Source organism: Micromesistius poutassou, assembly GCF_964030765.1.
Source record: "Micromesistius poutassou genome assembly, chromosome: 7".
Taxonomy (NCBI): Eukaryota; Metazoa; Chordata; class Actinopteri; order Gadiformes; family Gadidae; genus Micromesistius; species Micromesistius poutassou.
This window is the reverse complement of record NC_140277.1, coordinates 5,907,480-5,932,862: the sequence shown is the minus strand read 5'-3', so window position 1 is coordinate 5,932,862 and position 25,383 is coordinate 5,907,480. Positions and strand designations below refer to the sequence as shown.

Sequence of the window (25,383 nt, the reverse complement as noted above, 5' to 3'; positions counted from 1 at the left end):
ACAATTTGTATGTGATAGTTATTTTGTACATGGATGACACAAATCATCACAAGCAAAATACTGATAATGCTCGCGGTCCTTGGTTAACGCCAGGGCCGCACCGGGTTTCACGACGCCGTCCCCTGGCGTCATTTTGCGTCATTTTGCCGGGAATGGCAAACCACGTGTCTGCATCCCAGCGTGTTCTTCCTGTGAACGTGAACGATTCATACTTTCAAACTGGGCTATTGACTCTGGGTAGGGCTTGCAAGCACTTGTAAGATGGCGGCTCGGTGGGGAGCAGGCGAGGAAATATTAACAGCCTGCAATTTGGATTATTTCGCTACCGATACACTAAACGAGGTAAATGGAAACTGTATAACAAAATTATTGAAATACGCAATGCTTTGGTTTAGCCTAATGTCGTTAACGGTGGCTGACTGCATTGTGTACATGGTCTGGACTGCGCATGGGAAAAGTGACACGTGGATACCATCCCGGTGTCTTTAGCAAACTATTTAGTTCAGTGTGGTTTATGCCATGACACAATTTGCTTATTAATTAATGATTGGTTTGATGACAACATACGCTGGATATATAGCAACAATGTAGTAAGCGATGCCTCCCGTTAACCTTAACCGATGTGACTGGTAATGCCGGTTTACCACGTTGGGATGACTGATGGGTGGCAGGGCTGTTTCGGAATTCTTATCTTTTTATTATTCGTTTTCACTTTAACGATTTCGTTGACAGTTGAATTATAATATTGCTTTGTTTTCGCCATACATTTATAAATGTCATTGTTTTTACAGGGTTATTTAACCGCTAGAGTAGTTTGCGTTTTAAGGCGTATGTGCCTGGTTCTTGAAACGTATACACTTTTTAACCAAAGCTTATAATGAACACGTGAAACTGCAAAATGCAGAAAATGAGCCGCAAAGTTTAGTAGCCATGTTAAAATGGACTTCGACCATAAAGGCCTACCGGTGGATGGGCACAGCGATGTGTCCGGCTAGTACCCACACATGCTCACTGCAGCAACACGAGATAGGCCCATAGGGTTTGCAAGGGGTGCTGCACTCAATTCGACCTGCTGATATTGAATGTCAGTTGGTGTGTCTGGGTGGTTGACCATTATATTGTGTCTCGATGGTACAAATTGCGATAATCGCGTATTGTAGGAATACCATTTACGTTCTCCATCTGCATTTCCCAAGCAGTGGCGAGTCATATGTCGCTAGCTTTAACGTTACAAAGCGCACCGGGAATTCAACACAATTGTCATCCAGTGGGGTTGCAATCTATGCATATACATGCACATCGTGTATATAAATGAAGATCCCTTTGCTATTTTTGGAGATTTGAAATACACACGTGAGGGATTAGTTGGAGGGGACCCGGAAACGCTGCCTGGTTTGTTGTAGTGCAACACGTGGGTTCCACGCTAGAGCGTAGCCTACAACAAATATGTCTGCGCACAGTACACATGTACGGGCGTAGACACGTGGTTTCGAGTATATAGTATTGCAACAAACTGCCCTTATTTCTTTGAAACGTTGAACCAATAGCGACAATGGTGGTTGTCAGGTCAATAGTGCCCATATAGTCGAATTAATTAATTAATAACATGCTTTTTGACACTTCATTCTTCTACTGAAGCGTTCAGGCCTATTTAAATGTTTATAATTGGCCTAGAATACATTGGGCAGTGAGATCTGCTATGCCTGTTTTTAACCCGTACGATATAACGGTTACGCCTTATAATAAACAATGTTGTTCTTATGACTAAATATGTTCTGATTTAGATTAAACTTGAAAGATGTTGCCTATGGTATTTTGATATGCTAGTTAGATCGGAAAACAGGCCCTCCCCGGCCCTCAGGAGATGCCTTTCTAAAACAACAACACTTTAGTAAATGTCTAGCATTCTGACCCACTCGGAGTCCACCTGTTGGTTTACATTTTCTACCAGTGCTGAAATCCGTAATGCCTACGGTCTGGTTTTCAGATGATTAACAATGGTAATGAATGGGATCCAGCATTAAATGAGCTTTTAAACTAAAATTTTCGTCAATGCTGTTCTCTCTAGGATGTTGATCTGGACACTGGTGAAACCTTGGAGGCCTTTGAAGGATGTTTAGGCCCGTCAATCCTTTCCATGTTCGAAGATGTTCCAACAGGAGAGGCAAGTCCTTTTTATTACACATCAATGAATCTTCAATGCGCTGCAAGCGTTTACCTATTTTCCCTGCTTTAAGTGCCTCTCATCTTATTTACTTAACATTATTTGATTCAACATATATACACTAATCAAGAAACACACTGATGGAGACTGAGACTATGTTAAGGCTCTGTGTTTACAACACTGGTTGAATGGGTCAACGTGGCTCATAAAGAAGAAAGAAGGGTGAAGTTCACTAGAAATGCCTCCACTGTCTCATAATCATCATGCATTATGCTGAAAGCCATTTTAAATGGTTTGCATTCCACTAATATCAGCTTTGTGGTTAAGCAGGTGAAGGGCCTTGATGATGAGAGTGAGGCAACACTACTGACTGCCCTGACGGAGATCCTGGATAATGTGGACGACGAGACCCTCTCTCCGTTTGACATGCTCCCAGACTCTGACCTGCTGTCAGGTCAAAGGGCCAGGGAGCACTCTCCGGTTAGTTCTCAGCTGTTGCCAGCGATCTGCACACACAGTGCAAAGCTGTTGGATTCCGGCTAACAACCGCACCATCCAGTATGTTCAGTGCATTAGTCTTCCATTAATGACCGCTCGCCACCGCCTCCTCCTCTTTACAGCTGCGGAGACTGCTGTGTCTGTCACGTTCTCCGCCCGAGAAGGACACAATCTGCAACATGAGAACATTATCATCTGGCAAGGTAGGTTTTCATAGACTTGAGTCAGTCGTTTTGGTAAGCTACAGTCGACGGCTAGATTCCAGTTTATAACGGGATCTACCTATCTCTCTCTGCACTCAGAGCCTCCCCAGGCCACCGGCCGGCTCGCTCCAGAGGAGTGATGGGGAGGAGGAGGAAGACGGCTCCCTCACACAGAGTCCTACGAGGCAGCTTTCATCTCCAGACCAGGAGCTGCTGGACTGGGGAGGGCTGTCCCTCCCACTTCCATTTTCTATTGAATCAGAGGACGGCACTGAGGGGCTCTCTGTTAGTCTTGGAGACCTGGTCAGGCACATGCATCCCTACTGCATGGCCGTTTGTGTTGACAACGGAGAAGGAGAACAGATGCTGCCCGAAGGAGGGATCCTACTTGAAGTGGTTGACCAGGGGGAACACGGGGAGCCCATCCTTGCTATCCCAGATCTGGGTCTTCCTCTGTCTCTGCTACAGGACACTTTAGATATGGAGCAGCATGTTCCAGAGGAATCAGACAGAGCTGCTAATGAAAGTTGTGATGAAATTGTTGTTGACGACACAACCACCACCGGGGCTGAAATGAAAGCTGAAATCATTGCCGCATCATCAGTCCGGAACAGAGAGAAAGTCAAGTGTGAGCGAAATAAGAAACACAAAGCTCCCAGGATAAAAGAGATAAAGGAGAAAAGCCCACCCCGGAGGAAAAAGGACAGTAAGGTACAAATTCAGCCTGAGCCTGTTGAAGGAAGAATACTCCGCAGCACTGTTTCAAGGAACGCAGCCAAGGAGTTACCACAAAAACTAAAAAAAACAATAAAAGTAAAGAAAAGTGTGCCACTGGTTACCAGTGTATCCGATTCGACCTGCACCGCTCCCAAACATAAGAAGAGCCTCAACGCATGCCAGAAACGCACACAAGTCACCAAACTGTCACTGCCCCGGGAGAATCAAGTTAATACAAAAGCAGTGACTGCTTCAACCCCACTCACAGTAAGGGTGACCCCGGTCAAAAGCCCACCTAGATGTCCAACCACGACAGTCACTCTCATTCAACCCAATGAAGGGCAACAGCAGGCTGCGTCCCCTACAAAACCTGAAGTCTTATCTACAGCTGCTACCGCAGCCCATCCCATCCCCTGTGTTGTTCCCATGTCAACAGATAGCTGCTCATCTTCTGATGGTTGTACCACGCCTGACGCATTACAAACCGTTACAAATAGCACAGATGATCAGCCTGCTGCCCATAAAGGCGACGAAGTTCCTGCTCCTGCTCCAGAGCCTAAACCCAAATCACTAAGCCTGGCCGAGTACCGACGGCTCCGCCAGCAGAAGAAGCCTGCTCCCATTGAGAAGCAGGAGGGCAACAGCACCAAGTGGCCCAGCCTCCAGGAACCCCCGAAAGAGTTGCCTCCCATCCCCTGCTTGCCAGACCCGAGCCCTAAGGAGACCCGCCGCCCGGCTCCTGCTTCAGGGAAGAAAGACGTGGAAGTGGTGAAGCCTGCTTGGCAGCCCACGGGGCCTGGCGCGCCACCTACCCCCGAGGCGCTGCTCGTACCACCCTCCTACATGGTGGCATCCTCCACCAAGGCCGGGGCCGCCACTCTGATTTTCAAACGGCAACAACAATCTGTACCTCAGCCGGAGTCTAGCTCTAAAGCTGCTCCACCACCACAGCAGAGTGCTGCTGCCGCCCCCAGCCCTGTGAAGAGTCCCTCTCCAGGTCCGCAGCCCAACGCATCACCTGAGAAGCCTTGTGTGCCTCAGAACTCTGTCCCTACCCCACAGTCTTGCTCTAAACCCTCAGAAAGCAAGCCTGCAAGGCCCCATTCTCAACCTATAACTCCTAGCAGCTTGGTTTGCAGTGCAATGCCCTCCAAGGCCACTACAGAGTCCCTTAAGACCAACGCTGCTCCCATGTCTGCCAATATTCCCACCAATGCAATTGCACATGTGGGGCCTAAGACGATCGCTGCTACCTCAGTGAGTGACCTAGTTGTGTCTGCTAGTAAGTTTGCCAAATCTGCAGGCGTTCGTGCCCAGCCTTGTTTGGCGGTCCAAGCCTCTAATCAACCCCAGAATATAAAGGCACCCCCTGTCAAGGTTGGAGCTCAACAGCAGGGGCCAACGACGGCCCTGCAGATGAAGAAAAGGACAGCGTCACAGGCGCTTATTGAGGCCTTCACTAGTGAGATTGGTGAGTGCTATGTATAATATTTCCAATTTTATATTTCCTTCAGTTTTCTTTATGGCTGGAGACATGGTCTCCACGGTCAAAGGAGAGCTGCCTTATTTATGGAAATGTCAAATGGTTTACTTACACACCGGCTTTTGCCGACCCCTTTTCCCAGGCATTGAAGCTGCCGATTTAACCAGTCTGTTGGAGCAGTTTGAAGAAACACAAGGTGAGTGCTTTATTGCTAGTGTAATGGTCGCAGTTTTTTTGACAAGCGGGTCATGTTGGCTTATATTTGGTTGTCACATAGTTGTGGACCTGGCTACATGTAGTGTCAGTATCCCTTTTCCTGGTGGTTTCAAAGTTCAGCTTCATCTTTGAGTGTCAGTCTTTGCAACATGACTATATAGCTTTTTTCCCTCTCCCTCTGTAATGGGGGTGCTCTGGGGTTGGCACGGCAGATGCTTTGTCGGCTCAGCTGCTGGAATTCTGCCCTGTTTGCAAATCAATTTAGCTCCTCTAGCCCTGCAGTTTTTGTCTGTGGTGATGTAAAGGCTCACCACAAAAACCTATGGGACAGTGGGTGCGGTTGTTCAAGTGGGGTGGATGCATGCACACTTTGGCGGCGTCCAAATATTGCTGCAGTTGATCCATGGCAAATCAACCTTCCTTGAGATTTATATTGGTTTAGTGTTCCTTACAAATAACCTGGAATCCAAAGAGTTTGAATGTTCAACAGTACAAATGAAATAAACTGACTTGAGAACAATCCTTGTTTTGAGGACTTCATTTGTGGATATCCCTCTATGACAATTTCCCCTTTCATCTCACTACTTTTTTTTTTTATTACTTAAGTCCTCTATAGAGTCATGCTTCATCCTAGTTTGCGTTTCCTTCCACTTGGTTGGCCCGCTTTCAGTTCTACGTCTCCGGTTTGGCCTCATCTGTACTCGTCTTGCCCTTGTCTATACTCATCTACTCTTTCATCTTTCTTCAGCCAAAGAGAAGCGGTGTGTGCCGGAGGTCTCTGGTAGAGCAGTAGCTGTAGGAAACTCTGGGTGAGTTACCCTACAGCCTCGATGCTGCTCTCTGTGTAAGTGCCTTGGACGTCCAGTTGCTCGGAGCCACAGCGCTGAGAGCAACTGGCTCCACTGGCACTTTGTGTGGTGGTGTTAACCTTGACCCACCTTTTTTGCCAAGACCTACCAGAAAATAATTGACTCACGGAATGGCAGCCCTTTTTTATTCACTCCGTGTACTTGAACTACTCTATTCCTAAGATAAAGTGAGAAGGGGGAAGTCAACAGCGATTTGTGCTTGCTTTTCAGTGTTGAGATACCAGCAGAAAAAACTGCTGTCGAACGTGTGAAGGCAAATGACCTCTCGAGCTCTGCAGGTAATCTATCATAACTTTTTTTTATTTTATTGGTACTCCTTATGCTAGTGGTAAGATGATGAAAACATTCAAAAGTATATATTTGAGGGATTAAACCTTTTCAGTTTAAAAATAAACCTTGGCAGCCGGACTACATCGTCTTGTAAAACTGACATGAGCATCAATTTCTTAATTTCCCTTGCAGCACTTACTCCTCCAGCCACCCCTCCTCACCAGATGTGGAAGCCTCTGGCCCCAGTCACCCTTCTTGGCAAAAGCAGGGCCCCCGCCAAGGCCTCCCGGCCCACTCCCACTAAGGTCATCCAGATAGAAGCTCAACCTCTTCCCTCAGTGAAGAGCCGCAGTATACCCGCCGCCTCTGCCATCGCCCCTGAATTGGCCTTGATGGACCACGACTACTGCCTCCCCAGCAGTACGGCTCCTCCCGGCGACCAAGGCCAGCGCTGGAATGTCAAGCAGCAGCCTAATATCACCATCAGAACCGTTAAACAACTACACGCAACCACTACATGGCCTCATGGCCCGGCCTCCACTCCCTCCCCTTCTGATACCACTAAACTCGCTCCGGGTACGAGACAACCAGAGTCCCCAATGAAGGAGGCCCCCACTCGACTGGCTGACCCGGCCATGAGCTGCTCTGTTCTGGAGACCCCCGATGCCTCCCCTGCAAGGCAGGAGGGGGACGCTGCACCCCGGCCCGAGAGTCCCAGGCCGGTGTGGACGGGGCGGTCCAAGTCTCGCTCACCCGGTCCCCGGTCCTTCCCCAAAGAGAGGAAGAGGGGGCGGTCCAGCAAACGACTCATACAGCGCCCCTCCAGTTCCTCAGAGTCCGACTGTAACTCCTCCCCCTCCAGGTCCAGGTCTCGATCCCCACCTATCAAAAAGTGAGACACTTCATTGGAAAAAACTTTCAAGACAAATACATTTACATACATTTATAAAGCAATAATGAATGAGAAACATATCACCAGTCAAGTATTTCGTAGACTAAACATTTCTCGAAGTGAAATGACCCACTAAAACGTCCCCAATTTATCTTTCTAGATATCGTGCTCGTCGCTCCGAGAGCAGCTCCAGCTCCTCATCGTGTTCGTCGTCGTGTTCCTCCTCTCGCTCCCCTCCGAGGAGAAGGAGGTACTCTTACACCTCATCTCGATCTGGCTCCTGGAGCATGTCCCGCTCTCGTTCCCGGTCTCCACAGAGAAGCGCTCAGTGGCAACGAAATGTTTACAGGTACAGGAGTCCTCTTGCCCTAACGCCAAACAATACTCATCATGACATGGACAACAATTATATTTACTGGCATAGCTTTCAGTTGGATGATGCTTTTAAGGCTCAACTTTCAACTTGTGTTCAGAAAATGTATTCATCCTCTCTTCTTTTCCCACAGTCCTTCTTACAGGCCGACCTACAGACATGAGTCAGTGGAAAGTGTTGAGGATGTAAAGAGACGGAAACAACAAGCCATTGTGAGTTTGTTTAGCCAAGTTTACCCGTTTCACTAGTGTTGGCCATCATACAAAACATTTTGACATTTTCCCCCTGTTAATATTTAATCTTTTCCCACAGGATGAGCGCAGGGTGGTCTATGTGGGTCGAATCCGGGGCACGATGACCCAAAATGAACTGAGGGAGCGGTTCTCTATATATGGACAGATTGAGGACTGCACCTTGCACTTTAGGGAACAGGGGTAGGTTTCATGTATCTTGAAGTGTTTCCCCCTGTTGTTATGGTTGTGATGTAGGTGAGCATGTTGCACTGTCTTTGAACCTGGGTAGTCCTGTCGGTGACAGCTTAGGCCAAGCTACAGTGCTAAAGCAACCTCAGGCTTGTTTATAACTGGAGCCTCCTGGCCTATACTCCCAGCTTGCTCTTTTAAAAGCAATCCACAACTCGACTTTTTAAATCCAACTGTTGAGTGGTCTGTCATATTCCCTGGGAAGTAGTGTAGACTAACCATTGTTGTATTGTTTGTCACATTTTGCAGAGACAACTATGGGTTTGTAACTTATTACGACACAAAGAATGCCTTCACAGCCATAGAGAATGGAGGCAAGCTCCGCAAGCCTGATGAACTGCCGTTTGATCTCTGTTTTGGTGGAAGGAGACAGTTCTGCAAGACCAGCTATGCAGACTTGGGTAAGCAACGGGTTTCATGCTCTGTAGGGTGACAACAGAGTTTGGCACCATGAAGGTTCTTTGTGTACTTTTAGTTTGAATATCAAATGACTTTATCTTACCATGGAAGTTGTAATGCTATTTAAAGCAAGATAAAATTATAGTGATTTAAGGTTGGTTACTGTTTAGCTGTGATGTTTACATTTCCTGTATACACTTGGTGGCTTTGGATAAAAGCATTTTCCAAAATGACTAACTGGTACCATTTTCTGTTTCCTCAGATTCAAATAAAGAGTATGAATCCTTGCCTTCTAAGGGCAAGTTCCATGCACTAGACTTTGACACTTTATTGAAGCAGGCCAAGAAAACCCAGAAGAGGTAACAGTCTACAAGAGGAAACCTACTACTTACCTCAGAGCCGTTGGTTGGCTCCAACACTTCCAACGGTGCCTTCATTTACTTGTTTTAGTTTTTATTTTATTTTGTTTGTTTCATCTTCTGCAAGCTAACACCTTCTATTGAAGTGAAGATTTGTATGAAAAGAGAAAATTCTGAAAAAAAAATGAAATAGATTTTTTTTAAGTTTATTTAATTGTATTGAGATGAGATGAGTGAAAGACATTTTAAAAGAGGGAAACTAGTTGAATGCACCCCCTCATGATTGGGAAAGGATGTAATACATTGGAAATGTACTGCAAACCTAATAATAAAAAAAACTTTGAAACAACGTAAGTTGCATTTGTTTTGAACATGTACACAATATAAGACTTCATCCATTGTGACCCACGCCACAGCCTTGTCATTGTATTGCTATGGTAAACTTTTATAATCGAAAGAGCTTACGTGTTACTCAAAAGCGGTTCTCACGAAGAATCTAAATAAATAGTTGTGTAAAGAAAATTGGGTTTAGTGCCTCCCGGTGTTAAGTTTAAGAATCGGCGGAATTACTTATTTTGTCAGTTCAACGTATTTAAAAATGAATCAAATTCCAATGAGTGATAAAAACGTTAACTGCAGTCTGGATATTGTAATGCTTTTCGCAAGCATTTGTTGTCATTTAATTTATTTTGATCGCAATGATGCAAAACAATTTTCCAGTTTTTTCAACATCTCGCGATAATACAGTCCATGTTGTGTTGTCACGCAGAACTAGTTCTGACCGGTTCCAGCTAGTATTGTGAGCATGCGCAATCGGTGTAAACAGGAAGGAACGACAATTTCAGGAGCCACACAAGAAAGAAGCCAAGCGTCTGATTGAAAATAGCCTATCTTGTATGCGGACAGGGTTTTATAAACAATGTTCCAAACTACAAGCAGATAATCATCGTGACACAACTGCAGACACTTCTACATCGACAAGGTTGGACAGGTCTACTAATATCGCGACACGGGCGACGATCTAACCTCGTTAACTCGTCTGCTGTGTACGATACAAACCCTTGAGGACACCTTTCGTCCAAACTCCTTCCTCTCCGTCGGGTTGACATATGCATTCATATTGAGAATATTATACAAAACATGGTTCAAAAAGATAAGGCGTTGGAAACGTCTCCATTGGAGGGCGAACCGAGCCCCAGCCCCCTGTCTAGTGAAGCTGGTGCCGAGGCCCCTGCGGAGTCCGTGGAGGAGCGAGTCTGCGTCGAACCGGACGGACATCGGAAATTCATCAGCGGTGTGGTGGAAGGTAATGGGTTTGGTATTTAGCGGTCCATTGACCATGTGTACGCTCCTGACACCGGGCCATGATGCTGAATGATGCCACTGCTGCATCGTAACTGGGTGGGGAGGGCTTATGGCAGTTGTCAAACATATCAATCCAACAGATTCAATCCCTCGTATCGACATGTCTGTAACGACACAGTACCGGTTTCGGTGTTTTGAAGTCCGTACAGTTGAACCATAAGCATGAACATTCGGCTATCGATGAGGTGTGCAGTCAGTATCTCCTGACAGACATTGGCAATCATGTATAGGCATAATAAATGCGATATTGCAGATGTCTGTAGCCACCAATATTATACATAAATGTACTCAATCCCTTTGCTAATAAAATTTTGTTTTTCATAGGATTTTATGGTCGGCCATGGACAATGGAACAAAGGAAAGAGTTGTTCAGGAGGTATGTTCATTATTTTCCAAATAACTGGGCTGCATAACAGAAAAACATTGCCAGATAGGATTTATTTTTGTTGATGTGTGACATCTTTATACCCTGTGCATGTTTTGCAGGCAGCAGAAATGGGGTCTGAACACCTACCTATATGCTCCTAAAGATGACTACAAACATAGAATGTTTTGGAGAGAGTTGTACTCTGTGGAAGAAGCAGGTTGGTTCTAAAAGCGGTTTAGTTTGAACGTTGAATGACATTTACATGACATCATGTGGATGTTGCCATGTGTAACATTTCAAAAAGATTTCTAAAATGAAAGCCTAAAATCTGTAGTCAATGATGATTGATGGCGATTTCAATAATGTTATCAATACAATTAATTCCTTTAAATTATATATTGTACACACAAAATATACTCGATGTACCTCTGTTTTGGTTTGAGTCTCACTACTGGCACTCCCAAAACCCCTCCCACTCACAGAGTGAGCTCTGTTGGATCAAAAAAACGTTCTTTAGTTTTTTGAATTCAAAAAGTCGACAAACTGGGAGAGGCTGAATCTAACACATTGCGTCTTTTATTCTATTTTTTATTCACAAGTGGGTTGTTGCATTCTTCCAGGTTTTAACTTCTTCCTTGTTTCTCCTTGCAGAGCAACTCATTACCCTTATCAGTGCTGCAAAGGAGCATAACATAGAGTTCATCTATGCCATCTCCCCAGGGCTTGATATCACCTTTTCTAATCAGAAAGAGGTTTCCACACTGAAGAGGAAACTTGACCAGGTATGTTTCTTATTGTGTGGCCGTGATGCATACAGCAATATCAAATCTGGCAGATAGAAAATAAAGCAAAGTTTATGAAATTGTATAAAAAAGATGGCCTCAAATCATGCATAATACCAGCATCAGAGGGTGCTTTGCTGTCATAGTTAAAGGCCTACACTGAGAAATCTGAAAATTAGCGTTTGTTTATGCATCCAGAAGGGGAGTTCACTGGGTTAGCATTGGCTTTCTGTTAGCTGCTTCCTATGACTTTCAGAGTAACAGTAGCCTAGCTCCAGTTCATGTGAAGGGACTACACACTAGATTGTAGTTTGTCTACAAACACACAGATAACTAAGCACTATTTTTGATGCTGTTATTATTATGCTACCTGTGATGCGCTGTTAACAGGGAACCCTCCTCATAGACTGACCGAAAATAGTGCTGAAATATTAGTGTATTATTCATAACACCCCTGCTTTCTGGGTTCATTAAGCGTTTGATTGTTGTTATATTTTTACGTCTAATTCAAATGCTGATGTCCTTTTGCATCAAATGCTAAATATCAGGCCTGTACATCGGAGTGTTTAGCACTTAGCAGTTCTGTATTAAAGCATTGTACTCTGCCAAGTAACTTTAGACAAAGGACACAAGACGAGAACTGCATATGAAGTAGAGAGCGGGTCGGCCTGGTCCCCCTAGGCAGCAGAGTGTGGGTGTCTGCTGCAGAATGCAGGATATTTGAAAGCCCTTACTTTTTGGAAGAATACACAAATAGGAATCCAGGTGGTTGTATCATATGCGTGACGGTTATCTCCACTCAACTGCGGATGCTGATTCTGAGATATTTAACCAATATTGGTTAGATATCAGTATGGGAATAACTTTAAAGTTCTTAAGTCTAGGCGGGGGATTACCAAAAACGTTGTGAAACTGGGCCATTAACCATGCAGCTCCATCTTCTCTGCTCAACTGCAGGTTACACACTTTGGCTGCAAGTCCTTTGCCTTACTCTTTGACGACATCGAGCACAACATTTGCCCTGCTGACAAAGAGGTGTTCAGCTCTTACGCCCATGCTCAGGTGTCCATCACCAACGAGATATTCCAGTACCTTGGCGAGCCCGAAACGTTCCTCTTCTGTCCCACAGGTAATCAGTAGACAATGGTATCATTCTGCCTGTGGTGGTCACAGTGGTGGTTTTTTATGTGTATGTATGTGTCAGGAATCAGTCTCTCTCTCACACACACACACACACACACACACACACACACACACACACACACACACACACACACACACACACACACACACACACACACACACACACACACACACACACACACACACCTTGTTTGCTTTTCTGAGTTTGTCAATGCTTGTTTGTATACACTGTATATGTCTCGATTCTTTATATTTCTCTATTCTATAGCTACACTGTCTAGTTGTTTTTAGAAACTTGGTTATGCAGAATTTGTAAAGAAATAAATATTCCCATTTGGATTGTTCTTAGCCGTACTTCAATTCATTCAATGTATGTTTTTTTTATGGTTTGCAGAGTACTGTGGTACCTTCTGCTACCCAAATGTCTCTCAATCTCCCTACCTCCATACGGTAGGAGAGAAGCTTCTGCTTGGCATTGAGGTGTTATGGACAGGTGAGTCTGGTTAACACCCCACTCAAGGTTTCTCCATGGCAAGCTATGCTATAAGAATGTCTTTCTCTGTGTCTTAACCCACTAGCGTGCTAACCACATGGGTAATAGTTGTAGTTACTCAGGTTAGATACTGACCAGTGGTCCAGTGCTACATGTTTATCCCTCTCTCTTTCAACCTATTTTCCTATCTCTTATCGGTTCTGTCCATAAAAGTGCAAAAGTTAATACAAAAATATTTAACATAGGTTGTAATCTTAAGGTAGTGAGGAAGAACCATGTTATGTAGCTAATGGATGACGCTTAATTTCTCCAGGTCCCAAAGTTGTATCCAAAGATATTACAGTGGAGTCCATAGAAGAGGTGTCTAAAATCCTGCGGAGAGCGCCGGTGATCTGGGACAACATTCACGCCAACGACTATGATCAGAAGAGGCTCTTCCTGGGCCCGTACAAGGGGCGCTCCACAGAGCTCATCCCCAGGCTCAAGGGAGTGCTCACCAACCCAAACTGCGAGTTTGAGTCAAACTTTGTGGCCATCCATACCCTTGCCACCTGGTACAAGTCCAATATGAACGGGGTACGCAAGGATGTGGTCATGAGTAAGTAGTCTATGTTGTTGTTTCTTACAAGGGGTCAAAGACTTCCACCCATGGACATATGTCTCCCTATGGTGTCATCCACTTATGAAGTATTATTTCAGTATAACCCACATGAATGGGACCATACATCAAATGTTAAACAAGAGAATGCCTATTGATTGCTCCTCCTCCCTCCTCTGGTTGTAGCGGATGGCGAGGACAGCACGGTGTCCATCCAGATCAAGCTGGAGAACGAGGGCAGTGACGAGGAGCTGGAGACGGACATGCTCTACAGTCCCCAGCTGGCCCTCAAACTGGCCCTCACCGAGTGGCTCGGGGAGTTCAGAGTGCCCCACCAATACAATAGTAAGAGCCGTGGAGAGCATCCTTCTAGTTCATTATATACAGTGCATTTCATTCAGTCTTTTAGGTGAAAGTTGAATCCATCGCAAAGATTTTTCCAATTTCTTAATACATTTCTGGGAAGTCACTATCGCAGCATGAGGCAGCACATTATGATCAAGCCGATGTCTCACTGATGAAAGGCATTGCATTTGCAGTATTATGTTACAAAATGGGTTTTGGCAGTGACACAATTTTTATTTCTGGTAAAAATTACTTATCGCCAAAGGTTTTTTCAAAGAGGACAAATTGGAAATCTTTGAGGATTCCATTATAAAGTACATACACATACTGTCAATTTGGAGTAAGTAGTGATGGACATATTCTCTTAAGGATGTCTCCAGGAAGGTGGTGGACATTGGGGATCAAACCCAGTACCATTTCAGCCGGGAGTCAACCACTGTTTCCCATGCGCTCTCCCTCCCTCCTTATATGTAACGTAACTAACCCACAACCTCCTTGTTTGCCGCCAGGCCGACAGGTGCCTCACAGTGGAGCCAAGAGCAACGTCCTAGACGTCTTGTCCATGGGCGCCCCCTCCCTGTGCTCTGCCACGAACGTGACCACCGTTTTCCAGCAGCCCATCATGTCCCCTGTGGTGCCCTCACTCTGCCCAGACCCCCACGCGCACCCCATGGCCAAGAGGAGGATAGAGCTGGAGGAGGTGAGTTCACAGACCATCCCCATGATCAGTCCGGTTATCTCTGTCCACTTTGCAGAGGAGCCCTTGTGATGCCCGATGGTGTTTCTGCAGGCTGAGGTGGAGGTGGAGGCGGCGGTGGAGAAGAAGGACTCTGACGAGGAGCCCATGGAGATGGTGGTGGAGAAGCTGGAGGAGGCAGAGGTGGAGGCCGACTCTGACGTCAAGCTCAACGGCCCCATCCTGGTCGAGAAGATGGCGGAGGACCTGCGACCGATGGACACGGACAAGGAGGTCCTGCTGGACTCCAAGTCGTCAGCAGAGTTCATCCAGGAGGAGTTCATCCAGGAGGAGTGCATCCAGGAGGAGTCCATACACGAGGAGTCCATACACGAGGAGTCCATACACGAGGAGTCCATACACGAGGAGTCCATTCACGAGGAATCCATACAGGAGGAATCTATACTGGAGGAGTCCATACATGAGGAGTCCATCCAAGAGGAGTTCATCCAGGAGGAGTCCGTCCCGGAGGACTGTGGGAGCGATATTGCCCCAATGCAGACGGACGAGCTGCTGAAACAGGTACCTTATGTCTGGATCAGATGTGTTCCTCATGGAGATGTGTGGGTCTACGCTAGCCTAGAGAGAACTGTTGTGCAGGGGTGTGTCATTTATCTTTAGACACAAGGTGTGTATGTTCTCGTATGTGTCTTAATCTTGATGGAAAATAAAGAAATACTGAATGAATAACTGAATAATTTGCAGATTGTCAACAGACTAATCAGGGATAAACCATGTTGCAACAAATGCCTACATGAATAAACAAATAAGAAATCCTAAATACAAACACATTTTATGTACCTTTCGGTGGTACCTCTATGGAGGCTAAACCTCTGCCCTGTGTTTGCCCTCAGGACTTGTTTGTGCCTGGTGCGGACGAGAAGCCTCTGTTCTCTGTGGAGCCCCTCTCACTGGACGACCTCAGCCTGCTGGCAGAGCTCTTCTACCTGCCCTACGAGCACGGGCCCAAGGCTGTGCAGATGTTGAAGGAGTTCAACTGGCTGAGGGCCAACAGCAGCACCGTCAGCATCAACTGCAAGGGCACGGAACCCGAGAAGGTGGGTCTCAGCCTGGAAAGATGTCGTTGGCAGAGAAGGAAATATGATGGTCTAGGAAGCTTGCCTATTTTTCAGGTCTGTTGATGGTGTTGGCTACAGTAAAACAAAATGGTGGCTGTGCACTACTTAGATTGCCCATTGGGTGGTGTGTTTTCTTCATTTGGCATCCAGTACAACAGGGATGTGTGAGGTAGTTGTGTATTTGTCTAACAAGGTAGCACTGTACTTAAACTCTTACAGAATGTATGTCCATTCGCTTTAGTTGGTTTGGCTCCGTTCCGGCTGTACTAATGCCCATGTGATGAAACATAAATGCTTATCTTAACATAAAACTCTGTGGTGGTTGGTCCATAGTTCAATGTCCCATAAAGTCACATCTATGGCATATAGTCTTGTATCTCCTATGTCTAAATCAATTTGTATTGGGCACCCTTATGGACAAGACAATGGCTGGAAAGAGAGCCGGACCGAGGTTGCCATGTTGGTGATCACCCTGTTCTACCCCAGGTGATGGAGTGGCAGAACAGGGCGGAGAAGTTCGAGGACATGTGCTGCTCAGTGATGCAGATGTTCACACGGCTGTCCAACTCGGCCAACAGGACCATCCTCTACGACCTCTACACGTACATGTGGGACATCAAGAGCATCGTCTCCATGGTCAAGTCCTTTGTCCAGTGGCTAGGTATGTATGAGAGAGGTCACGGCCCAGAGTAGGCGCCCCACGGCACTAGTTCAGCACTACTGATTGTAGTCCCACACAAACATTAGCATGGATAATTCTTCATGATAAAAACGATCCAAGAACTATTGAATTGATTAAGAAACTATTTTATTGTCAGAACTAGACTCTAAGCTCTATGGCTGGAAGAGTTATGTCTACCAAGGACCAGCCTTGGGGGGGGGGGGGTTTGGGTTCTGTCCATATGTCACACATTTAGTGCTATCAGATGGCTCCAGATGGCAGTTATTTTTTTATTGTCAGTTTTTTGGTGCAGAATGGCTCATAAATATATCAGCCTGCACCTGTTAACCACACAGAGACTGAGTAGCCACTAACACACGATAATCAAATACATGACATTAGAAAAGATTAAGATTAAACCAAACATCCCCTCTTAGAATGTTATTTGTATTGGTCTTTTGCCTACAGATATTTTATTATTTTATTTATTTTTCATTTCTTTGTCTGACTGAATGCTGTTTGCACTGCTACCCCCACCACACCCCGACCACATGCCAGTTGCCCAGAACTACGTCGCGCCCTAGAAACAACATCTCAATCGGGACTCTGGAGTGGTACATGGGCCAGCAGGGTCAGGCTGCTTGCTGTGTGTATCCAGTAATGATCCACTATTGCTGCATTCCCCACACAGACACACCACTCGCTCCCATCTCTCTGTCTGTGGGGCGGGCGGCACGGGGGTGTCCGTGCCCCCCCGCTCTTTCATGCCCTAACGCGCACGCGAGCTTGGACACCAAGTTGACTCCACTAACCGACCGATGGAAGGCCATTCTGGTGCAAAACTTGACAAGCAAAAAAAAAAGAAGCAATTCAAGAAAACATTGATCCACTCAGACTGTATGAAGCTGGATACTTTTGATATGTTACTAGATAAGATGACCAATACAACCCATGGACTAAACACCACCAACACCACCAACCACCCTCAGACATTTAATCTGTCTGAGACACGCTCTGCTATACACAGCTACACACACATAACAACACGCAAAAGGTCCAGCCCTCATACAGTCTGAATACCATTTAGATAAACATTGATGTTACAAAGGTCTCCTTTTATTTTGCGAGCAGTTCTCTGAAGTCTCAAGGCACCAGCATGGCCTGTAGGTTTCCCCCCGTAACAGTTTCATTCACAGGTTTCTGTCCTGTCTGGCTATAGGGTACAGCTGAGGACTCTAGCCGTCAATACACAGCAGGCAGCATACCCGCACTGGTCTAAAACCACGTCAAAGTTACAGCTAGCTCACCAATTACCAGCAACCACATGATCCATGTCATCTCTTAAAAGAGTTGTTGTTGACGCCTGAAGTCTCCTATCACCGGCACTGTCCGACTGTTGCGCCCAGTTCCCCTTTATGCCCGACTTCCCCTTCGAAGCAGTGCAGCTGGCACTGAGTCGCTGCCTTTGTGGTGATTTTGTAATTTTGAACCCTTACTAATGACCATTTTCCACTGTTTTCTCCCTTCACTGTGTACAGATGGAAGAATCATCAGTACAAGTTTCTTCTGCTATTGGATGGACAGTGGCCGATGAATGCCCAGTGCATTCGTTGTCTCATTTGTCCTTTCATTGTTTTGACATGGGTCCATTTTGATTTGTCATATCAACTCAAATGTTAACGTTCGGCTTGGCGGAGAGGAAGCAGCCCCCCGGATGAAGTCACATTTTGCGCAGCGATTTGTTAGCTTTAAGTTTAAGTGTTAATCCAAAATGATTTCTCTCTCTGGCAGCATCTGTAACATGTTTTTTGTTTCCATTAGTAGGCGTATAGAGAAGGCCCACTAGCCTTTGATGCACCTACTCAAGGGAATTCACACCCAGCTTTTCCAATCCAGCCACAACCCACAAGCCTCATTCGGGGCCGGGCTCCTATGGGTGCAATTATGTGCTACGTACAAGCCCAATTATTTAGGGCAACGTTGGTCAGACCATGGGCCTCTTAACGGGCAAGGAGCTGTAGCCTTTCTGCATAATACTAATCATGTAAAATGGATATGCAGGCAGATCTGCTTATCTGCTTCAGAAGTCCATTTAGCAGGGTTCCACTTGAGGGTAATGGCTGGAGGAAAGCAAGCTCTGCGTTCCCCCCTGTAGGTGCATCGATGCGCTGGGTCGTGCCGACTCGTCAAAGAAAGTGTCTTGATTGGCCAGGCAGAGGTTGCTATGTTACGGCGGCAGTGTTAGATGCTGTGGCCGCGCGCAGCGTTTTTTGGTCTGGTCACATGACCCGGCTCCCTTGTCACCGCGCTCGGTCTCAGCGCAGACGGCCAATAGCCATGCATCTAGGAGAAGCTAATTGTAACTGTGGAGAGTTTCTACAAGCCCCATGTAGCGCATCGTAAAGCTGTTTGGGAGCTGCTGGATGTTCCTAGCTTCAGGAACGCAATGTCCTCTGGTCCGTCTAGATAACGGCGCGGTAATTGTTACGAAGGAGGCCCTCCTTCCTGTAGAGGATGGTCATCATCCTTTCTCGCTTTCTCTCACACCGCTTGTTCTATGTCGTTTGTTGACACTCGCTCCCTGGTCATGTGATCAGGCAGATAAGAATGTGACTTCAGTCGAGGTTCCAGGGCAATGGGGTGACAGCAGCTGAAGCTTACATACTGTGAAGAGAGAATGCACTACCCACTAGGCCCATCTTTGTTGATGACCCTACAGCTTACACTGGGGTCTTTGAACGCAGCCTCACTGATAGACGGATGTCGAGCAAGGCTATGATTCCTTTCACGGGTGGAATAGCATTGTTTTTTGTCACGTTCTGTTGTCCGGCGAAAACTAAAAAATAGAACCGGATCTCTTAAAACCACTGTCCTTCCCAGGTCCTCTATGGTTCTACAGATGGTTGTCTAGTCATATTGTAGGCAGAGGCCTACAAGGAGATATTGATTTGGTTGAAGATGAATAGAATTGGATTAATTGGAGTTGCATAGATTGAAAGTCGTTGACACGTAAGCTTTAGTTGCTCAATCCCCGACAGTGGAAGACAACAACATTTGCGTTGTATATAATTTGGACTTTTTACATTTATTTGAGAAAATAATAAAACGATAGTCTCACACTTTTTGTTTGGATAATATTAGACGCCTATGACCCTTTCTCTCCATCTCCCCAAACCCAACCCCGCGATCATCTGTGTAAGAGAGCCCCCATCCTGTGGTAACGATTTCCGCTTGGCTGTGCTCCTAACAGGGTGTCGTAGTCAGTCCTCAGCACAGTTCCTTAGTGGAGACCAAGAGCCCTGGGCCTTTAGGGGAGGTCTAGCAGGAGAGTTTCAGGTATCCAATGCACTGAATTCACCGCAATGTGTTATAATGAGTGTAAAACGAAAAAGGAACAAGGTGTTGTTGTGCATATGCTGGTCTGAAAGTATTTGGTCTGTTTAAGGTGAGCTGATTGTAGTGTTTTGGGAATGGGTGGAAAGATGAGTAGAAATCCACACCTCTTCAGCCTGCGGTGCATTGATGAATGGGTAGACTGACCCACTTCTGGTGACATTATCACAGAACCAGTGTTTGGCACCCTCTAATTGAACTAAAGTTTCTTTCAGCAACGGCCCAAAGGAGATGCTGCTTTTCCCAAGCGCACGCGGTCGCAAGCGAGCATGGCTAGGTTTTTATTTCATGACATCTCATTTCTTTGCAGGAAAAGCACAGCGCAAAAATTATCCCCTCCCCACCCTTTTGCACGCGCAAGCGTTAAGCATCGCAGCGCCAGCAACAGCTCAAGCACGTTCGCCAGCGGAAAACTCCACGATCAAACAAACTAAATGTATTCTAGAGTCGTACAAGCATCTGCAGCCCGGCTGGTGAATGACAATTTTTTCGGCTAAGCCCCTGAGTTTCTCAGAATCCTGGTTTGTTCCTGGAGTTTTCATTTCCTCTCTCTGCGCTCGCATCATTAATTTTCTCAACAGGAGTGTCCTGCGCAGCTCTATTTTGCGATGTCTTAGCAAAAGGGAAAGAAGCATCTCCTTCAGCCAGTGAAGCCCTATTCAGACCAAAACACTACTTGCTTATCTTACCACAATAAGTCCCCCACAAAGTTGTTTACACATGGCCAGAATGACTTCTTATTTATTGTTTGTTTTCCTTGCTGCAGTCCTGCACTGTCGGATAAACAAGAATATACCACTGAATTATGACCCCACATGAGCTTGATATGTGATAACAAACCAAACGGTACCTTGTTTGCCTCAGTGTCTTGTGATCCGACAGTGGCTGGGCTGTAGCAAAAGGTGAACTGTGAGCCATGGCCATCCTAGCCCCTGGTCTCAGGGAAACTGAAACTCTCCTTTGATGTCCACAGCGATTGTTGCCAATAGAAGGGGCAAACGATCTTTTCTTCCAGCCACCCCCTTCAATGCCAACCTCCAAAATCTATTCCATAAGGCCGTACTTCCCCAAAGATGAGGTAAGACTGCTTATTATTATCTATTTGCATATTTAAGAGTGCTTGTTTTCTGGGCTTAACTAGAACGATGCGGCTACTCTGCACTGTTTTCATCACGCTGAACTCTGAATTCTTTGTAGTGACTCCAATCTTGGTTATGATTTGATTGTTCTCAGTCTCAGTTGTAAGTCTCTTAGTCTCTTCAAACACGCAGAACACATCTATCTTATAGAGCGAATACTTGGGAATGTTGCAGCATATCATTTTAATTATTTAATAGTCCCTTACAGTGGAAACGCAATATACCCCCCTTCTTGAACGCTGTTGTGTTTGTGATTGCTGTTTTCCATCCATTATGTTTACCAGTTATTTTTCTTTGCTGATGGTGTTCTTCTAGAATATTAAAATATCAGTTATTGCTCTGTCAACAAGCAGATAATTGAGGCGTACACAAAAATGTCAATACATTTAAATAGCTGAAAAAAATCCCCCAAAAAAAGACATTTTAATATAGCCAAAATCCATAACCTGGTGAAAGGCTCACGGTACAATCATCATAAATATTACTGCATATTTCACTCCGATTGTATTAATATTATTATTTTGTTTATCTCCATTCAAGTTGTTATACTGATACCATACAACCATATCGTTCCCAGACTCGTATTGTCTGCGTTAGGCTTATAGCCCTGATGTATTCAGCTTGTGCTCCGTGTGTCGGTTCCCTCTCACCGTGGTAACAAGGCCTCCTGCCTGTGTCTTTCTTTTTGTAGACCGCCATCTATACAATCTGCAAAGAGATGTACTCTGAAGGAATGGAGGAGGAGGTCCCCTTCTCTGACCAGGACTCAGATCTCATAGGAGACCGGTAAGACCAGTGGCATCACTGTTGTATGAACTCTGGTCCAACGGTTAAGCTTCGTGGCTCTGCCCTTGTGTCTGGGGAAAGGCCAGTACATGGACGCACTACTTCTTGTTCTATTGGTTTCCCCTTTGAAACAATTCTACCTTGAATATTGCTTTGTCTGGGACTTCCATGAATTGTGAGTTGGTATGCTGCACGCATCAGAAACACTGAGGAAAATGTTCCAACTATCTTCATTTTTAACTAACTTTAAATTTGATTCATTAGATATGATGTATAATTAGGCTGTTGCAAAGTGCAGGATGTGTATTATTAACCATTATGCAGAATTGTACATGTTTCTAAGTGACGTAGTAAAGAATCACGTTGCTCTTGAAGTAACCTTGTTTGGGATGCGTCTTTGCGATCGCTACAGTCATCGTTGCCGTCCACCAACAGGTTAGTAGGTGGTATCCTGAGTCTGAGCCCTGACTACGGCTTTGTGCTGGAGGACGAGGAGGGCATCTGTGGCTACGCTATCGGTACAGAGCACGTCAAGCCCTTCGTCAAGAAGTGCAAGCTGACCTGGATCCCCTGCATGCAGGAGAAATACCACAAGCCAGACTGTGAGAAGGATCTCTCAGATGCAGAGGCAAGAGCAAACGTTGTGGTTTCCCTCTTTTTATCTAGAGCAACCTTGCAGAACATCTGCCTGGTCTGCCTCCATGCTTTATTCTTTTAACAACTAACAACCTTTTGTGACACAGCTTTTTATTGAAGATGTTTATTACTATGTTATGCTCTTTTTTTGGATTGTCTTTTTATTGTCATATTTGTTTATGTGATTCATGCCCATGTGGAGCACAATGAATGGTATTGTGTTTGAAGGGTGCTATATAAAGAAACTTGCCATGTAATGTAGCACTTCACTTTTTTAATCAGAGGAAATTGACCAACCATGGCCTGCTAGTTAACTCAATGTCCTCTCTCTCTCTCTTCTCCATGTAGAAGATGATGCTGAGCTTTCATGAAGAGGAGGAAGGCCTTCCGGAGTCCTTCCTCTCAAACTTCCCATCGCTCATCAAGGTGGACATTCACGCCAAGGTCACTGACCCCAGCGTGGCCAAGAGCATGATGGGATGTTTGTTATCCTCCCTCAAGGCCAACGGTGAGCAGGGACTACCCAATTCTACCCACTACCAACACAAGTACTCTTACTATGTTGGCATAAGGGACCTGAGGCAACTGTTCAGAGCTACCCCCAAGTCGTTTTTTAATTCCAGTCAGTTGTGTGGTGTAAAATCACTTTCTAGTTCCCGGTTGAACCAGGTGCCACTATCTAACGTGGTCTTTCCCGTCCTCCCTGATGCTGTGTCAACAGGTTCCAATGGCGCCTTCTGCGAGGTGCGGCAGACCGACAAGCGGATGCTGGACTTCTATAGCAAGCTGGGCTGCTTCGAGGTGGCCAAGATGGAGGGCTTCCCCAAAGACGTCATCCTAATGGGCCGCAGCCTCTGAGACGGAGACCCACCGCTGCGGCGACGGCTTTGTGCGTGGCAGCGAGGTGGAGCGGGAGGGGGGGAGGGGGATGCGGAGGACCTGGTGGTGCTCGTTTGACACGTCTGTTACCGTCGTGAGACCCAGGCTCCGGGCTGATTTTATATTACCGTCTCACCATCTGGGCCGGCACTATATGTCCTGTTTGCACACTGAGTCACACAGACGTATGCTGCTCAGCCTGGCTGGTGTTGCTCTGCTGGATTCACAAGTCCAGTGTGGACAGGGCCAAGAAGGTATCGGCCTCGGTTACTCTCATCCATAGTTGCCACGATATCTACACACACACCACATTGCAATGTCTCTGTATCTGGGGAAACAGTGAAGAAATCGTAGTGCCACCCGGATGCTCTTGACCGCCTCCCACATGGAGGGAATGCAACTATTCCAAGAAGGAAAACGGCCCTGTATCAGTGCAACGTTGTGCTTCTGGTACCAGTGCACACATTTAGGAAAGGGAGGAGCCAACAAGGTCCTCCAGTATGGTTCTATTAGAACCGTGGCATTACCCTGTGAAGGCAGACCCAATCACGTACAGTTAGTCGGGGTCAGTCGGTTAAGCGGTCGCTGTATGACAGACCCGCAAGGAAGAGGAATGAGACTACTGAGATTACTGATCCTTAACACAATACGGTGCTCAAAATATATTCTCACCTGCAAAAGGAGTTTTAAGTACAAAAACCCCCTCCATAGCAATATGATCCATTTTTATTTAAACGTTTTGCTTCAAGCATACGTAATGGTTCCCTCGTTATCTTGGCTTTTGATTAATTGCTTTTTTAAAATTATTATTATTTCTAATCTGTGGCAGGTCCAAGTAGTGATCGACTGCCTACTTCGAAAAAAACAAAACATTTTTAGCCACAGCTACAGGAGTTCAGTAGCTGTAATCTGTAAACCAGAGAAAACGGTTCAGCATCCCTTACTGTAGAGAAGCCAGTTCACCATGAACACCACCTCTCTCACTTCTCTCGTGAGCCGTCTGGGCTACGTTCAATAGGTTGCCCTGTTACTAAATGTTCAGATGTACCATGCCAAACATGCTTTGGTTGGCATGGTAAAAGAGAGCTGTCCCATCACATCTGCTAATTGCATTCCGCTCAACATTGTTTACATTACACACACACAAACACTGAACAAACACACACGCATACACACACTTCAGTGAGTGTTTTCTTGGTCATGCCTGCACACACGCCATTGAGAAGGTAATTAAAATCCACCTAGTCCTACTCCATTGTACAGGGAGAGGGGCGGTGGTTAAGATATTCCTATGCCTTTTCGTATCTTTGTTTAACATTTTATACTCTTAACGTATTTCCCCATTTATCTTGTTTTGTTTTGGAAATCCTTAAACAGAGGTTTAAAGAAGCACTTTGACTATAAATAGCGTTCATCTGGATGAAGGGGATCCCCTCTTCAGTAGCTGCCTGCCTATGTGATGTTTGATTATGATGTACATTTATAATGTGCATGAAGTGTATTGGATTTGCTGTGGCAGCCATTTGTAGTGAGCTCATGCAAGCGTAGAGGGAAGAAGCATGCCGCCAGCCTCCATGTCCATAATACTTCATGACATGTCCATAAACACTGATTAAATATGAAAATTGAACTGTCATTTTGTATTGTATATCTGTAGACAACTTGTTCATAATAATAATGTGTCTGTTTTTCCTTAGTGAACGCAGGCCTTGTAATGTTGGCCACTTGTACAGCCAACTTTCACCATCTCTCTCTCTCCCCCTCTCTCTCGGTGGCGACACTCGTTTTAAGGGTAAATTGTGCTGTTCTTTCTATTCGATATTCTGTCATGCTGAGAGCTGACAAATACATGAAGGAAAGGGCTTTTATTTTACATTTTGATCAAAGTGTTGGAGGGGGAGGGACGGGGTACAAGTATCGATTTATGAAACATTTGTATTTACGTTGAGATGATCCATAAAAATAAATAAACCAAGATACGTGTTACTTTGTTTAAGATTACTCAATTTATTTCCTTTTGCTTAGCTTTTCTCTAATCTGCATATCCCTTATTCGA

At 45.6% G+C, this 25,383-nt stretch overlaps 2 protein-coding genes and 1 non-coding gene across 4 annotated transcripts; all 3 read left to right on the top strand.

Moving 5' to 3' along the window:
* The first annotated feature begins 250 nt into the window (after positions 1-250).
* On the top strand, positions 251-9,209 carry pprc1 (PPARG related coactivator 1). Its single transcript, XM_084470458.1, has 14 exons — positions 251-342; positions 2,069-2,164; positions 2,495-2,644; positions 2,785-2,865; positions 2,965-5,053; positions 5,208-5,261; positions 6,030-6,090; positions 6,361-6,428; positions 6,613-7,312; positions 7,473-7,661; positions 7,819-7,897; positions 7,998-8,119; positions 8,417-8,568; positions 8,829-9,209. Exons 1-14 carry the CDS (start codon positions 262-264, stop codon positions 8,927-8,929), a joined length of 4,023 nt encoding a protein of 1,340 aa, XP_084326584.1. The 5' UTR covers positions 251-261; the 3' UTR covers positions 8,930-9,209.
* Positions 8,183-8,323, top strand: LOC311350960 (small nucleolar RNA SNORA50). Its single transcript, XR_014636709.1, has one exon. It is a non-coding gene; the product is annotated as a small nucleolar RNA SNORA50 (small nucleolar RNA).
* A 552-nt stretch (positions 9,210-9,761) lies between the features above and the next one.
* oga (O-GlcNAcase) lies at positions 9,762-25,303 on the top strand. 2 transcript variants are annotated; one of them, XM_084470591.1, is made up of 19 exons: positions 9,762-10,231; positions 10,615-10,666; positions 10,777-10,874; positions 11,309-11,439; positions 12,397-12,568; positions 12,977-13,075; positions 13,389-13,673; positions 13,860-14,018; positions 14,528-14,718; positions 14,809-15,276; positions 15,609-15,812; positions 16,320-16,494; positions 18,033-18,077; positions 19,745-19,830; positions 20,861-20,965; positions 21,718-21,812; positions 22,248-22,440; positions 22,797-22,956; positions 23,170-25,303. In XM_084470591.1, exons 1-19 carry the CDS (start codon positions 10,066-10,068, stop codon positions 23,304-23,306), a joined length of 3,021 nt encoding a protein of 1,006 aa, XP_084326717.1. In that variant the 5' UTR covers positions 9,762-10,065; the 3' UTR covers positions 23,307-25,303. The 2 variants fall into 2 exon arrangements, with proteins under 2 accessions (XP_084326717.1, XP_084326716.1); XM_084470590.1 differs by lacking the exon at positions 18,033-18,077.
* The last annotated feature ends 80 nt before the right edge of the window (positions 25,304-25,383 follow it).

What these genes read in the sequence shown, in the direction of transcription:
- pprc1 (XM_084470458.1), top strand. Translation starts at nt 262, where the DNA reads ATGGCGGCTCGGTGGGGAGCAGGCGAGGAAATATTAACAGCCTGCAAT. An exon ending in AAGATGTTCCAACAGGAGAG is followed by an intron (nt 2,165 to 2,494) that starts GCAAGTCCTTTT and finishes GTGGTTAAGCAG; the next exon opens with GTGAAGGGCCTTGATGATGA. An exon ending in CGATCCCCACCTATCAAAAA is followed by an intron (nt 7,313 to 7,472) that starts GTGAGACACTTC and finishes TTATCTTTCTAG; the next exon opens with ATATCGTGCTCGTCGCTCCG.
- oga (XM_084470591.1), top strand. Translation starts at nt 10,066, where the DNA reads ATGGTTCAAAAAGATAAGGCGTTGGAAACGTCTCCATTGGAGGGCGAA. An exon ending in AGTGCCCCACCAATACAATA is followed by an intron (nt 14,019 to 14,527) that starts GTAAGAGCCGTG and finishes GTTTGCCGCCAG; the next exon opens with GCCGACAGGTGCCTCACAGT. An exon ending in GTCCTTTGTCCAGTGGCTAG is followed by an intron (nt 16,495 to 18,032) that starts GTATGTATGAGA and finishes CACTGTGTACAG; the next exon opens with ATGGAAGAATCATCAGTACA.